Genomic DNA, 16,082 nt, shown 5'->3' with positions numbered 1-16,082 from the left:
ATAATATTTGAACCACGCCAATTAGTCTGCATGGCCACCCTGTTGGAGGAAAAAATTCCCACGGGCTTTTTTCCATTTCTGCTCGTTTCCTCGCGCCGAGAAGAGACAAGGGAGGTGAATGTGCTTTTGCGAGCCGGTCGCGTAATCTTCCGCGTCCCACGACAAGCGAGAGACGCACCACGTCTGACAGCAGACACTCGACGTCGTTCCGGCGATAGAGATAGTATGCGCGTGCGGTTTTCCCCAGGTTCATCGGTCGCCATGGCAGGCTTGGTGTCTTTTTTAGTCTTCGGATTAGAACGTGTCAAGTTATGCTAGCAAAGTTAACTGATCGCCATCTCAGAGTCGCGTTACTTCTCCGAGCCGCATTTCGTTTATCTCTTCAGCAACATAGCGTCGGAAAAAACTAACTTGGTAAAATCATCTTGCTTTAAAGAAGAATGCAGTAAGCAGCAGCAACAAATCTTTCTAACGAATGGGAGAAGCTCCTGGCCAGTTTAATCTGTATAGCTTTTTACGTCTATAAGTGTCGCGAGGTACAGTCGCGAGCAGAAAATACTCATTACGATTCGGCGTTCCAAATTTTTATTCGCATTGCATAACAAAAACAGTTATTTTTTTGTTGCCTTCATGCGCAAGAACACAGGTGTATTTACTGTCATAAGTACACAACCCGCACTGATTTTCGTTATGCTACGCGTCAGAGGAGCATGGGGGCCAAAGCATCGTTCATATGACTCTGCGTGTGTATACAGGTAGGAGCAATATAAAAAGCAACACTCATTTGGTTCACCTCAACGAACTAAGGATCTCTTTGTTGTTAGCGGGAACGAGAAAGCTGATTAAAATGCTGCACACGCTCCTAACGCTGTTATCAACCAAATCAACATGGGTGAAGTTCATATACTGAGAAAGTCAGAAATAAATGGCAGGCTTAATTCATGGGATAATTTCAACTAAACAACAAACTGCATCTGTTTAAGCCTATAGTTGAGGAATGGAAGTCATTCTCTCATCAAAAGGGCATTAATGAAACAACCTTATGTCGCACACATACACATATAACATACAACTTTATGTTCCTCAAACAAGGAATACCTGCATGTGAAGCATGTGGTGATGACTTAACAATCTACCATGTTCTACTGCTATGCGCAAAACTTGAGGAAATAACGAAGAAGCATTTTAAATCTATCTATTAGGAACGCATTCCATTTCGTCCAAGCCTCTCGCTAGAAGAAAAATTACGTGTTAAAATTTAATGCGTTTTCGATTTTTTAAGGTGTAAAACCTCCTAAACAAATTTTGACCTATCAATAAAAAAATGAAGTTTTAATGCAAGAATATGCTTAATATTTTTTGGCACATGGTGGTCTTTGCTACGTAATGATGCCCCATAAAAGATAGCAACACAAATATTTATTTATACCTGCAGAAAAAAAAATGAACAAAAAGGATGTCATCCTGTACACGCAGAGGGAGTAATAAGCGGCTGAATAGTAATAAAGCGTTTCCTGTCACAATACTTCAGACTCCATGTAACAAACGCAGCTTAGTCGAGGTAACATCTCACATACTTATGAACAGCGCCAACGCTTTGACCTCCATCACGTGACCTTTGTTGCACGTCACCGTGTAAGGCCGTGGTATCGCCGACACCGCGGTGACTGTCCAGGGTGATGGCCGGACAGCATTGCTCGGGTGTCAGTTTCAGGAGAAATGAACTCAGATTGCCGATTGTCATCCTCGCTCATGACCCCTACCACAATGCCCTCGATCCTCTCCTCCTTCTTCACGTCCTCTCCACGCTTCTTGTATAGTAAAAGAGAGAGAGAGAGAGAGAGAGAGAGAGAGAGAGAGAGAGAGAGAGAGAGAGAGAGAGAGAGAGAGAGAAGGGTTCAACGCTGCTAAACCGAATGTGGAGCAAAAGCCTTAGCTGCGGGTGACCAAGCGTTCGTTTTCCTCTTCGTCTTCTTCTCGTTCTTCGTCTTCTTCTTCGCCTTCTTGTTCTTCTTTGTCTTCTTCTTCGTCTTTTCCTTCGTTGTCTTTTTCTCTGTCGTGTCTTTTTCGTCTTCGTCTTCTCCTTCGTCTTAGTCCTCATCTTCTTCTTCTCTTCATCTTCATCTTCTCTTCACGACGTAGCAACAAAAATCTCGGTAACCTAATATTCACACCACCATGCAAGTGGAGTTACTAAACTCAGACAGTACAGAACGCATATACTTACTGCTATCATTTTTGCCAGGAGCTAATTGTACTATACGCGCTGTGCACTGATATTGGCACGCCACAGGGTCATGTTACCAAGACTGAGGCATTTTCACTGCTCAAAATTATGGACGCTTAAAGCTGACTCATTCAGGTTAAACTGTAATATTCTTTTCTCAAAGAGTGAGCCATTATTATCCGGCCTACAATGACATCACTAGACCCGATGCCCGCAAAAGCGATTGGGTATTTGCAATGGAGCTGTATAGCAGAAACTTCTCCGCATGTTAGCAACTCGGCATAAAAAAAAAACCAGTGCAGCTAACCGGAGTCGAACCTGTAAGAAAAATGAGCTCTTGCCGTCAAACGTGTGTAAACATGTGCCGTCAAACGTGTGAAAACGTAAGAACGAGAGCACGACAGGCGAAAAAAAAAAAGAACGATCACGACGCTCTCTGCCACCATTTACTAGTGCACAAAGTGAGGGCGCACGTGGCACATCAGACGGTTGACCACTGTCGCAATTGTCATGTTTCCTCATATTGAGCCCCTGGCAAAAAAGAGAAGTTCTGCCACAGACGCGTCCTCCACTTTACTTCGGGAGCGCCTGTACACCACGAAGAAACTCAGTGCCACACCAATTCACTGATTGATCATGCATCTGAGTTTCTGCATCGTACTCGAACAAATCATTTTTTTAATCTTCGCTGCAGTTCAACCCAGACTGACCACTACGGTCACTTTCACAGCCGAGCTGCAACTAGGAGACAAGCTCCAATACCAAAGTTTTAGTTCACATTGTGCCATTTGCAATAACCTTATTTATGTACATCATTACGATAAGTATTCATTCCATTAAAAATACAGATTTCCTGATCGTACGAACCGTTAAACCTATTAGTTTTCCCGATATTCGTGGCATGTGAAAAATGTAAATCCAAACTTCAACGCCGGCAGAACAGCATCATCGCTTCTTAAGACTTATATACAAACTAGCAGTCGAGCTGGAGCTACTCGTGCATGTTAACGACCGCCTTCGTCTTGCCAGTGGTCTCTTTTTTTCTTACTTTCTCAGCGCTCAAGACACGACACAGCAGCCTGTCAGCGCGGAGTGTCACGCGTCTCCCATCGCAGGGCCAACGTAACACGAACGCTATCCAAATCCGTGCGGTCAAGCACCCAGGAAGACGGAGCCGCTATCTCAAGCTCACCGCAATCTTATAAGAAAGCCCCCGTCGCTCTTGAGCGGCTCAGTTTTTTGCAAAAGCATCGCCCGTGCGGACGACACTATAGAGGCCCATATATAGGCAGCAGGCGACCAAGAGCGGAACAGCGATCGAGGACAAATATGAGCACGGGCGCGGTGCTGCTGGCGCTGGTTGCGGTGGCGGTCGCGTCGCCATCGTGTCTAGACACCAGCAACCACTACTACGACGAGCGAGAGTACACATGCCAGGGCTTCACAAGTGTGTCGGACTTTGAAGAACACATTCCCAGAGACCTAACGTATCCACGGTTGCGGTTCGTGCTGAAGGAATGCCTCGTCGACCATATTCCTGGATCTGCGTTCATCTCGGTGCCCGCGTTGTCCCTAGACTTGGACAACTGCAAGGCCAAGACATTCTCGAAGGCGGGTGCCAATCCGTTCGTCGGGCTCGAGGAGATCGTGTCCCGGATTGGCTTCATGCACAACAGTACTTTGCCGGAGTCGTGGCAGCTCCTCAAGAACCTTAACAGGCTGAAGGAAGTGGCCTTCTACATGATGGCCGGCCTCGACCTGACGCGCGACTTCAATAACCTGCCGCAAAGCATACGGCGCGTGCTCATTTTCCGCTCGAGCATCGCGCGCATCGACGACAACTGGCTGTCCGGCATGAGCAACCTGGAGGAAGTGTGGATCCAGGAGAGCGACCTCAAGTACTTCCACCGCTCCATGCTGCCACGGCCAGCGCCCAAGCTGTGGCGCTTGCACTTGCAGTAAGCCCTCTGCCATTGCATGCGAAAGCTGCGGTCGGCATCCTTTTTCAATAATGACTGAGTCACATTTGAAAGCGCTAATGAGAAAACCCGCTGAGAGAAAGCACTAACGAATAGGACTAGAACTCAGCTCACGTGGTGTCATTGGTAGTGGCTGTCATCATGGTAGTCAAAAAGTAATATCGCCCAACTTAATTTATTATTCGTTATTGGCATAGGTTTCGGGACCTGAGGCCAAGAGCACCCGTTGTGGCGACTTGCTGGCTGTATACGCATAAGTAAGGGTATCTGGCCATATATGTAATGAGCCGCGACAAACATATATTTCAGTTCGCGACTCATTTCGTTTTTTTAACACGCGTATGTGAAGGCGGAAATGAAAGGATTTTTTTCTCTCCCCTTCCAGGGTTACGAGAGGGAAAACTGATGGGCACAGTTCTTCAATTGCCAGCCTCCTAGAGACTGTCTTTATCCATCCTGTACAGAATATTCGCCTGGGCAGAGGACGCGGTTAAGTTAGGCATCGAAATTTTTAATCGATTCCTCGTCTAAGTTTATATGATAAAGATTGCGTGCTTCCGTAAATATTCAGCGCCGATTAATCTAGATCGTCCCAGCATGACCTGAGGTGATTAACACGAAACTGTTAACTATGATTCTTCATCGACCATGGAGAAAAGTACTAGCGAATCGTAAGAGACATCGGGTTGGTGAGAACAAAATATAAAAGAAAATATTACAGCCGCTTACCATCAAGTTACTGCTAGTGACCAGCACTATTTCTAGAATGCCTAACACAAAGGTGGCATCAAGACTGATTACCACTGACTCAGAACTCTATTGCTACTGTTTTTTAACTAACACATATAGTTACAGCAGCTCTAATGATTAGGCAATTTAATGGCTGAGGGAAAGTATCCCATGCATCATAGTCGGGGTTAGGTTTGGATATGTTTACGGGGTTTAATATCCCAAAGCAAATCAGGCTATGAAGAACGCCGTAGCGGAGGGCTCCGTAATTATTTTGACCCCTTGGATTTTTTAAACGTACACTGAAACCGCACAGTACGCGAGTGCAAAGCGTTTAGCCTCTACCGAAACGCGGCCGCCGATGGCGAGTTTAAACACGGTCCACTGGTTCCAATTACGTTCCCCATATTTTTTTTTCTTTTCCGAGCATGTATAGTGTTCTACCTCTATGCCCTAGAATGGGGTATGCGAACGTGACGACGATATCTACGACGACGACTACGCGAAACCACGGATAGGTCCCGCTCTAAACCTGTGCATTTTTAGTTGTCTATTAGTAGTCTCGTGAAAGGACTAAATGAAAACCAACGGCCGGGCCACATTTTTGTGAGCCCCATGTGTGTTTCATAGCTTTTCATAGGGCATTCGATTTATCCCCTTGAGCAATAACACACACTCGATGCACGCTTTAACTCCTCATAAACCGACCACGGGTACAGGGTTGCGCGAAAAAATTCTCGCATGGAACAGCGTGTCAAGAAGAATCGTAATAGCCCTACGAACTCCTACCGCCTACCTCACGTTCATGATACCAGTCATGTTCTTGGCCACTAAGGAAACCGATTGGAAAAGCATGCGTTCATAGTCATGGTAAAAAACGCCCACATAACTTTCTACTTGGCACACATAAGAAGAGAACAAACAGCCACTGATGTCAATGAAAGCATATGGGATATTTTTTGGTGCTGATCAATATGAGTAATGTAACCGTGCAAATAAGTGATTAGAAAGTATAGAAGAAACAACCACATCCCTCCAGTGGCATCCGAACTTACGACCTCAAAATTTCACGTCTGGTGTTCAGCTGACGCTGGTACGGTGACAGATGTTCAATCTTCTAATTTCTTGGGTATTTATGTCACGTGTAACCTATCCTTGAGAGTGTTCGCCAGCGCCAGCCTCCTGTATAGCGGTGGATGTGGAGCGCCCTATATATGAGACTGCTAATGTCCCGTACGCGACCTAACGGAATTGGTGGGAGCTGTGTGGTCCCGCCAGCGGAAGGTTGCAGAAATTCCTTCTACTCTCTAATCACTTATCTTTATGGTCACATTATTCGCATTGATCAACGCCGAAAAACATGCCCTATGCTCCTTTGGATCGGTGGCTGTTGACTTACTATGTGCGTATTTCATAGCGAAACCCCTCATTTTCGCTGAATTTGTTTGCTCTTTAGCTTAACGGGGGCTTCAAATCTGGTGGCCTTGACGCCATATCTAGCCTACAAGGGTTATCACACAGCTCCAACCCTATCCGTTAAATCGCTTTCCTACGTTACACTCGCGATAGCACATAACATCCCACGTCGGCCGCTATGCAGGAGGCTGGCGCTGGCGAACACTCTCAATGATAGGTTACACGCAAGTTACATACCTAAGAAAATATAGGATTGAACTGCAGCCGTCATCGCAGCTCGGTCCGTAGGTCATCAGACGTGAAATAAGAAGGTCGTGGGTACGGATCACACCGGCGGCGAGTGGTTGTTTCTTCTTCTACTTTGTAATCAGCTATCTCTGCGGTTACATTATTCACATTGATCGACACAAAAAAAAAAAAAAAAATCCTAGGCTTTCTTTTGTGCAAGTGGCTGCTGGCTCCTTTCTTATAATGTAATACATGGTTAGTAACTCTTGGTGTCAACACGTGCGCGCGTAGCAACTTTCCTTGGAGCGCCAGTGTGTTCAACTCGACCGCGCATCGAAACCAAATGTCATACGAAGTGCTACCACCTCTGTGCATACGGCATTTTTCTTAGATGTGCGGCTGTGTCAGGAAGAACGGCTTCTGTAAAAGCGCAATCGGCCTGCTAGAGCGTTCGCCCTAAGAGTTCACGAGCCTGTATATGTATCTCAAAAGGACCTCCTCATTGTCTTCGCATTTGTGTGTGTGTGTGTGTGTGTGTGTGTGTGTGTGTGTGTGTGTGTGTGTGTGTGTGTGTGTGTGTGTGTGTGTGTGTGTGTGTGTGTGTGTGTGTGTGTGTGTGTGTGTGTGTGTGTGTGTGTGTGTGTGTGTGTGTGTGTGCGTGCGCGTGCGCGTGCGCGTGCGCGTGTGCGTGTGCGTGTGTATGTGTGTGTGTGTGTGTGTGTGTGTGTGTGTGTGTGTGTGTGTGTGTGTGTGTGTGTGTGTGTGTGTGTGTGTGTGTGTGTGTGTGTGTGTGTGTGTGTGTGTGTGTGTGTGTGTGTGTGTGTGTGTGTGTGTGTGTGTGTGTGTGTGTGTGTGTGTGTGTGTGTGTGTGTGTGTGTGTGTGTGTGTGTGTGTGTGTGTGTGTGTGTGTGTGTGTGTGTGTGTGTGTGTGTGTGTGTGTGTGTGTGTGTGTGTGTGTGTGTGTGTGTGTGTGTGTGTGTGTGTGTGTGTGTGTGTGTGTGTGTGTGTGTGTGTGTGTGTGTGTGTGTGTGTGTGTGTGTGTGTTTCTATTGGCATGCACAAATCCGACCACGTGCGCTTAGCGCTTATATCTAGCTTTCACCCTGCTAATATGTTAAATCTGAAACAAATAGACGGGAGCTGGGCGCAACACCGCAACAGTTTTGCAACAGTTCGAAGTAGCTTGCCGAATGAAATAAAACAGCGCAAGGAACGGGATGAAAGACGGAGGGAAAGAAACACGGCTTGCCGAGTAGTTCGAGTTTTGTGCATGGATGGCTATACACTAGCAATGCCACCCGCCCAACTTCTCGGCTCATGTTCGTCTTCACGCTTCGCATATAGCGGGAAAGCTGTGCAATACATTGATTTTTTTTTTTATTTCCGGCGGCACTACAGTGGTTTTTGGAAAGTTGAATACTGGGCGCAGCTACCAGGAGCTCCACTCTTGTTTCTAAATCGCACCGAGTTTATTTCTAGGCCGTTGTGCGGGGCGCCGGGAACTATGGTCGAGGACGCCGCGTTTTCTCTTTTACCTGCGTTGGGACTGGCATTGTCCCGTGTTCGTTGCTACACAGTCCAACCAACGTTCCCACGGTTGTGGAACAAATAAGAAGCATGTATTTTTTCTCTTTCTCTTGTCTGTGGGCATTTTTCTATGAGAGGGAGAGAAAGATAATCCGCTAGGCGGCAGTTGACGGAAAACAACGTGGCTTGCCGCTAGACGGGTTCTGTTGGAAAACAAGACCTTCATTGCGTTAAAAAAAATAAATAAATAAATAAATAAATAAATAAATTAAATACAAGACTGGGAGAAAAGGACAACTTGACTACGTAATAAAATGAAATTTTTATGGCAGCGCTTCGCAATGAAAACTGATGCGAAAGCAGGAACAAGCCAACAATAGAGAGAGAAGGGGCACATTCATTCTGCACTCTTCACAAAGGCGTGGTGAACAGCAAAGCAGTGACGCTTGATGTGTCGTCCTCATTCCCACGGGGGCAAACTTTTGTAAACTGCATATCCTGTTAATTGTTTCGAATTGAAAGCCAACGTCCAGAATAGAGGCTTCGCGTGAGGTAGTATGAGCTTCGTTTTTATGGGTAATGGCTGCTGAAACAAGTGTAATCTTTCCACCAACCTCTTATCTAAAACGGATACGGCCTTTATTCGTTGCATCAGCATAATGGGTAAATTTTCCCGAGTGGATGAGCGCGGCAGTGTTAGTTTATTCCAAACTACTGCCCTGATTTTATTTTGCCAACATATGCGTTTAAAGAACGTATGCTACAGAGTTTCTATGCAAGTTAGTGACGCTTTTAGATGTAAACGGCCAACCATCCTTATCGAGCAATACTAGGAAATCATGTATGCAGTGCATCCTGAAATCTGGTGTTAACCTCCCGCAGGTTTCGTCGTACTACGCGCAATTACTATAAAGGGTATTCCGATGACGCACTCTATGCAGTTAGGTGCAGTGCATTGTACACCATCTGGTTTCACCGCGTTTGAACGTGTTTACTCCCGAGAAGTGTGTTTTAAGTGTAGAGGTGAATAGTACCATGCTGTGCGTGATTTAATTTGGGTTCCTGCTCTTGCGAATGTGGTGAAAATTGGGATAAATACAATTGTAACTGTGAAAAAAGAAATATTTCTGGCACATTTTGTATATGAAAAACTGCTGAAACGTCCAAACGGGATGTGAAGTATGAAAAGGCAAACAACCATCTGCAATTAATCTGGTTTTACGGGCTATCAAAAGTTTCTGATATTATGTCACATCTGCAGATAAATAGGTTTGTTTCGACCACAACTACTGTATAAGTTGACAACAGATGTGATTCGACGCGTCCATTGCAGAGGTTGCGGCTTGACGTCACTTCCAAGGGACTTCAGCGACGACCTGCCGGCCATGCGGCACCTAAGCATCGAAGAGAACCTCATCACCACTTTCGACGAGCTGAGCCTCGAGCCGCTGAGGAAAGAGCGCACCTACGTCGGCTTGTACGGTACGCACTATTGCTATCAGCTAAACCATGATGCACTTTCTAGCGTTCGTACTGCATGTATCATAGCAGCATACATCCAGAACCAAAAAAAATTACTCAAACGAATTTAATGCCCGATGACATGCGTTCACCAAGTCCGGCGAAACGTCATAAATTGTCGTGAATGAAGTAATGTATTGGCATACGTTACCGCCGCTCTCCTGGCAGATACATTAGTCAAGGGCTGCAGCGGCTTCAGAAACCATTCTGGCCTTCTGGTACAGTCACCTCTTTAGTCTACACCCTCTAATCTAGGTTCGATCGAGCTGGCTAACCGAGCCTACCTGATGGCGAGGAAGAGAGCACGGATAAGGGAAAGCGTTGCGGGTCCGGCAATAACGCAGAAGGTGGTAGTATGAGGGCTCAGTCCTGCATATTGGATAATACCCAAGAAAGACTGTCGGTGAGTTGTGCAAGACACGGAGATGAGGGTATTAGCCGGTCTTGAGTTTTTTCCAGGCAGTGGTCTCTGAAAGGAAGAGGATAGGGTGCGAATTCGTAAAGGTGATATTAGGGCCGGCCTTGCCTGATTCGGTGCCCTAACTGCTGCCAAGACGCCCCCCTTGCCTTTGGCCGTCGAACTCATCTTTTCTTTATATTTACGATTCATTTTTTTTTTTCTGCCGGGACACTTGATATTAAAACAAGGTTGTTTTGACAGTTCATTAACTGACCTGTGTATTTCGAAAGCTGGAGCCTGAACTGAGATCACGAATCAATAGCGCCAGGCAGAAGTCGTCATCACGACTCCGCTCTAGGTTATACCTAGGTACCGTCGGGTCGCAGGCAATTAACATTAAAAGCGGCTGATACGGTCTAAAAACACGTACACAAAGAGACTGATCAGTGAAAAATAGGTTTAGCTGCATTTCCAGACAACTTCAGTCATTCTTCAAAAAGGTTGCGCCCACACACTAGGCACAAATATTGGCCGTCTGATTGATACCAGCCCTTACACAGTCATTTTTCCGATTTCGTTTTAGTTTCTCCAATAAAACTTTCACTGCACACCTGTGAATTTAGAATTTCTGACATCGTTTTCTCTGGCAAATCGCTTCGCTTAGAACGGTGCGTGATAGAAGAAATATGAAGCCATGGGTTGTCATAAGGAATATTAGTTTTTTTTTTTTTCTCAGTCTGCAACAAAAAAAAAAGGAGGAGATTTCGAAATAACAACTAAGCGTGCTTTATATGCAATGCCAGACCCCGCAAATCCAACTTCTCTTTCCGTAGTAGCCACATCACTGCGCGAAATTTTGTCCACAGTCAGATCCATGCACATAGCAGCAATAATAGCAACAAAATCGTTCTTTACTCAAAAATAAGGTTAATCGAATTTTGTCCGCCAATTCTTTCTAGCATTCATAATTAGAATAATTTATTTTGTCCAAAACTAATTTTTTCAGTGGCGAAGTCTTTAAAGGCTCATTGCCTAAACTCTTGCGCTCCTCATAAAAAGGAGATCATCAAGGCATCTTGTCGACGTACAAATCCATTTTCAAGCTCAAAATTATGTTGTTGTCTTTTTCGAACCTGCGTGCTCTAGAGATATATGCTTCCACCGTAGAGCACGCAGTAAGGAAAGGAACGATCATCATGAAAAGGGCGCGTTGAAAGGACATTTAAGTGGCAGAAAAAAACAGCAACTGAGACGGGGACTGGACAGACCGTACAGAACATTTCTATAAGAAATGTTACTGATAAGAAAGATATTCTGGTAAGAAATACGGTAGAGAAGCCAGTTGTGGACTGGGGTTTTTGCTGTGTGCATAAGGCCTCATTCCCAGGCCCCTGTCTTCAAGCTGCGCCTCGAAGAAGTGCAAGAAGGGTAGTCAGTATTTCAGATCTGAATCTGAGGTGGTGTGGCTCGAGCGTATACGTCCTCTTGAATCCACGGCCCTAAAATGCGAAGGCCACGGCAGTCCTATAGCCTACGAGGCAGCTTTTCCAATCTCACCCGTTTGAATTAAACTCCAAAAGGCCAGATAAATAAAAATATGGCGTAACAAAGCCTGTACAGGCGAGCTGGATAGTTGATTGTTTGAGGTGTAGTAGGAGCACGCTAAGAAGAAAAACAATCAGGAGGAAAGACGACAAGGGGGCAAGTGCTAACTTTCATCTCGCTTTATATGCAGATCGGATCACAAAATTAAAGGTAGCCCCCTTGTCTCTTGCACTCCTTTATCTTTGCTATTTGTCTTGTCAGTGTTTGTTTTGTTTTGTTTTGTTTTTGTTTTTTCACTTCCTAAATAATAAGGACAAACACGACAAAAACTGAATTCGAATTGCCTCTTGGATTCCTAGGAATGACATGCAAGTACAGAGCGAAAACTAAAGCAACCCAAAAAGATTTCTCATAAATGTTCGGTCATTTAAGACTCACAGAAAGAATATGTTGGCCAGCCTTGTGTAGGGTATGCATGCATGGCTCAAATGTGCCTATTGGAGAAGCTCTCAGACCCGACTGAGTAAAAAATAACTGCGCAAGTTCTACATGTATATATCCAAGAACCAAGAAAAGTACTTGATTTGTTAAAGGCGAAAATATTGTAAACATCAAGTACTTGCGACTCACCGTGAGTTTTTCAACGCTACCAGGACTTACTAATAAGCAAGCTGTTTGACTGCGCCTTGGAAATATCTTGCAAGAAATAATGGCACCCAGACTCAGAGCCTGATGGAAAAGGACATTTCGTGATTTACAACGGCATATCTAAATGTAACACATTGCGAAGCAAGAAAAATCATGACAATTACGAGAAAAAAAAAAGGCATTCTTTGGTGGTTCACTGCCGGCCGGCCAAGTCTTTGACGCCGTTTCGCAACTTTGCATTTGGCGACACAAATATTCTACCTCCAGTGAAGAGAAATATGCATAGTTCCTTCAACTGCAGAATCCTCAGATACAAGAGAGCCTTCTCATACATCGAGCACACGGAAAGACGATTGCGACCGGCCCAAGTATTTTCGACAGCAGCTAAAAAAATCGCATGCTCAGAAATGGACTCTATACCCACTTTAACATGGCTTCCTCAAATATGCCCTCCTCGATATTCATGTTCCTGATGAAACTGCAGCGTTTGTATGCTTGGTTTCACATACAGCTATAGGATGAGAACAGAGTAAGTGTAAAGAATTAGAAGCAACACAGAGATACAAGTGCCGGGCTTGTGTTTGTGCAGTGTTTTCCCGTGTCTACATTCTTTCACAGTTACTGTCTGAGAAAATGTGGGCCTTACATTCTTTTACGATTGCCGCGTAGACTTCCACCATGTGTTCCTCAAGTACAGGAAAGCTGCAACCAAGTCTAGTAAAAGGTGAACATTCGTAACTAAAACCTCACGCTTTCTCTTCAATGTACCGCAGGGAACCCGCTTCACTGTGACTGCCGTATCAAGTTTCTACTCAATTACTCGGACAACTGGCGCTTCCCAGTCTGCGCTACTCCTGAGTCCCTGAAGGGCCGCCGTCTCAACGAGCTGACCGAGGCGCAACTCAACTGCTCGGTCGCGACCACCACGACGACGTCAACCACGACTAGCACAGCAGTCCCTCCCGCTGCACCCGGAGGCTTCTTTCCTTACTACAGCGACGACGTGTGACAACCAACGTGGCGCTGGAAGGGAAGAGAAGGAGGAAAATAGGACGAGGAATAAATGAATGGGCCTCATTGGAAGGGCTAACCACCGGAATTGGTTCATGCTGTGCAGACTGCCCTCATTTCTCGCAATACCCGTAATCAAAGCACCGATGACACCGTTCCGGCATTGCCTGTATAAAGAGAGCTTTTCTTGCGTAACTGAAATACCACCAGTAGGGTTTCTCAGGTTTAGAAAAGAATAAATTGTCACAAGGATTAGGCCTTCTGGTACTATAGGTGAGATGACGAAATCACTAGTCCGTAGCCGCCGCGGTACCTCAGAGCATGGTTACGGCGCTTGACTGCAGAACCCCGGGACGCGGGATCAAATCCCGTCTGCGGCGGTCGCTTTTTGATGAAGGCAAGGAGTCTCTCTTTGGTCATCTTGTGAGTATGTTGTGTCATTCATATGCGTATAAAATCTCTCGGTCTGTGTCTTCAACATAAGTATTTTCTTACCTTCTTATATGCTTCGATCTGGAGGAAATTAGCACCAGCAATGCTAGTGCACTAATTGCAAGCTAATCTCAAGCATGTCAAGCACAAGGACCTCGAACTTTTTTTTTCTGCTCCGTGAACGTTTTCGTAGTATTTTGCCGCGTAGATGAATTTGATAACACAAGTAATACGTGGTTTTTATTAAAATAAGTTTTTAAAAAAAGTAAAGTTGAAGCATAGAAATACTCCTGTGAAGTGTGCTGTCGGGGCTGTTTATCTTATCTACCTGACATTCAGGACAGTAAACAGCGGCCAAACGGATACACGTATCAATGAAGTATCACCTTTTCTTTCTCTCTTCTTTTTTTTTTCATTTTGATGAAAATCGACAAGCTGCTTAATTTTAAAGGGCTGCCATCAAAGGCCAACTATGGGTCGGTGCTGGAGGAACCGAGTTCTGGCATCATATCGATGTCTTTTCTTGCACTCCACCTGGGAGAAAATTGAATTCAATTGAATTTGAATAAATTGAATTTTTACCCTACAATGTCGAACAACCCCAGTGTGCAGCCTTTTAAAAACAGCGACTGTCGTCTCAAGCAGCAAATGAAGAGCGCAGCAAGCTAGTGCGCGAGTTACTGCGCATCAGGAAGCAGACGAGAGCGCTCCATGCAGCGAGGACGGAAGGAAGCGTACGGGCGGCCCGTGAGCCAGATAGGGTTGCGACACCACCGGCCCAGCAAAAGGCTGAGCCTCAAGAGATGTGACAGTATGTGTGTGTATATAGATGCAGTCTCGACAAGAAGAGTGAGCGGATGTAAATCGTTTTGGTTAGCCGAGTTGGGTTGCTTTATTACAGTTAACTCTCACTGGAGTGAACACGTAGATACATCAAGACAGCTCATTTCACTTTTTGAAAAATTCGTTAAAAACTGGATTTCAATACACGAAATGCACACAGTGCAAAACCTACGAATATCAAAAAAGTCAAAAACAGTTAAGTCGAGAAGAGGAAAGTGTGCAAAGCGTATTAATACCTGTTTGGCCAAGTGCGCATACAGCTGCCGTATTTACTGGCATATTGGTATGTACGCCGTATAAATGGAACCACCACGCACCCCCCTCCACGCCCCTTACTCAACTCCAGGAACCGCAAGATAAGAGAAAAGGTTAAATAATGGCAGCGTTTGGGCGAGTTGGTTAGACATGTTAAACCTGGAAAGCGCATAAAAAACAGACGGACAACAGCAAGAGACAGACACACGAGCTTTTTTTTATGCGCTTTCCAGGTTTAATAATGAGAAAAGGTTAAACGGTCGTACTTGTCGACGAATGGGAGCTCCGATCCGCCGACATTCAGCCAAGGCCGTCTACATAGTGCTTCGCCAATCTCAGCTGCGGTGGCGGCCAGGGCCGGATTATCCACGGTTCATAGGGTTCAAATGACCCGGGCCCTCCATTCTCAGGGACCCCCCGAGAGGTCGAAAAAAATGGCGCAGATTTCGAGGTTTGGCCCGAAAAAATAGACAAATAATATTTTGCCTTATTTTCCATGATTAAACTCAGATCTTATGTAGTGTAATGTAGAAAGTTTCAAAAGCTGTTCACTGCATCGTACGCTTAATCCAAAAGCTAGCCTCATAGTTCGCCACTCAAAGTGCAATATTTTGTTCTCGTTCAAATAGATGAAAAACAAAACAAATAGTTTTAGGTGGTTTTTACTGGATGAAGTTGATTTCAGCTGGTTCCAGTTGGTCATCATCATCATTATCATCAGCCTGACTATATATACCCACTGCAGGGCGAAGGCCTCTCCCATATTTCTCCACTTAACCCGGTTCTGTGCTAGCTGCATCCACTTGACCTCTGCTAACTTAACCTCATCTGCCCACCTACCTTTCTGCCGCCCCCTGCTACGCTTTCCTTCCCCTGGAATCCAGTTTGTTACCCTAAGCGACCATCGGTTATCCTCTCTTCGCACTACATGTCCTGCCCAAGCCCATTTCTTCTTAATTTTCACTAGAATGTCAGTAACTTGAGTTATTTCTCTGACCCACTCTGCAAGCTTCCTATCTCTTAATGTTACCCTATACCATTTTTCGTTCCATCGCCCTCTGAGTTGTCCTCAATTTAAGTAGAACCCTCTTGGTTAGCCTCCATGTTTCAGCCCCATAGGTGAGTACAGGTAAGGTGCAACTGTTTTATAAGAGTCTCCGAAAAATGTACTTTAGTTTTATAGACTATTATGAAAATAAAATTCTCTTAAATGGGGCTGGGAATGGAGGCCCCCGCGGGGGGTCGCCTGCCACCGGTGGTTGTACGTGTTGTAAGCCGTCATCTCATCCGCCGCCGTTTCGGGATTCGGGGGCGGACGATG

At 45.3% G+C, this 16,082-nt stretch overlaps 1 protein-coding gene across 1 annotated transcript; it reads left to right on the top strand.

Annotated features, from left to right (window-relative positions):
* Positions 1 to 3,556: 3,556 nt before the first annotated feature.
* Positions 3,557 to 13,229, top strand: LOC146185355 (uncharacterized). The gene is made up of 3 exons (XM_084607804.1): positions 3,557 to 4,185; positions 9,440 to 9,588; positions 12,994 to 13,229. Exons 1-3 carry the CDS (start codon positions 3,557 to 3,559, stop codon positions 13,227 to 13,229), a joined length of 1,014 nt encoding a protein of 337 aa, XP_084463930.1.
* Positions 13,230 to 16,082: the final 2,853 nt, after the last annotated feature.

This window comes from Amblyomma maculatum, chromosome 6 (genome assembly GCF_055883805.1).
Source record: "Amblyomma maculatum isolate TAMU_Amacu chromosome 6, ASM5588380v1, whole genome shotgun sequence".
Classification (NCBI taxonomy): domain Eukaryota; kingdom Metazoa; phylum Arthropoda; class Arachnida; order Ixodida; family Ixodidae; genus Amblyomma; species Amblyomma maculatum.
This window is presented reverse-complemented; position numbering and strand designations above follow the sequence as displayed.

Excerpts from the sequence above, each read along its gene's own strand:
- LOC146185355 (XM_084607804.1), top strand. The coding sequence starts at position 3,557 with ATGAGCACGGGCGCGGTGCTGCTGGCGCTGGTTGCGGTGGCGGTCGCG. Across the intron at positions 4,186-9,439 it reads CTGTGGCGCTTGCACTTGCA|AGGTTGCGGCTTGACGTCAC; the intron begins GTAAGCCCTCTG and ends CGTCCATTGCAG. Across the intron at positions 9,589-12,993 it reads CACCTACGTCGGCTTGTACG|GGAACCCGCTTCACTGTGAC; the intron begins GTACGCACTATT and ends AATGTACCGCAG.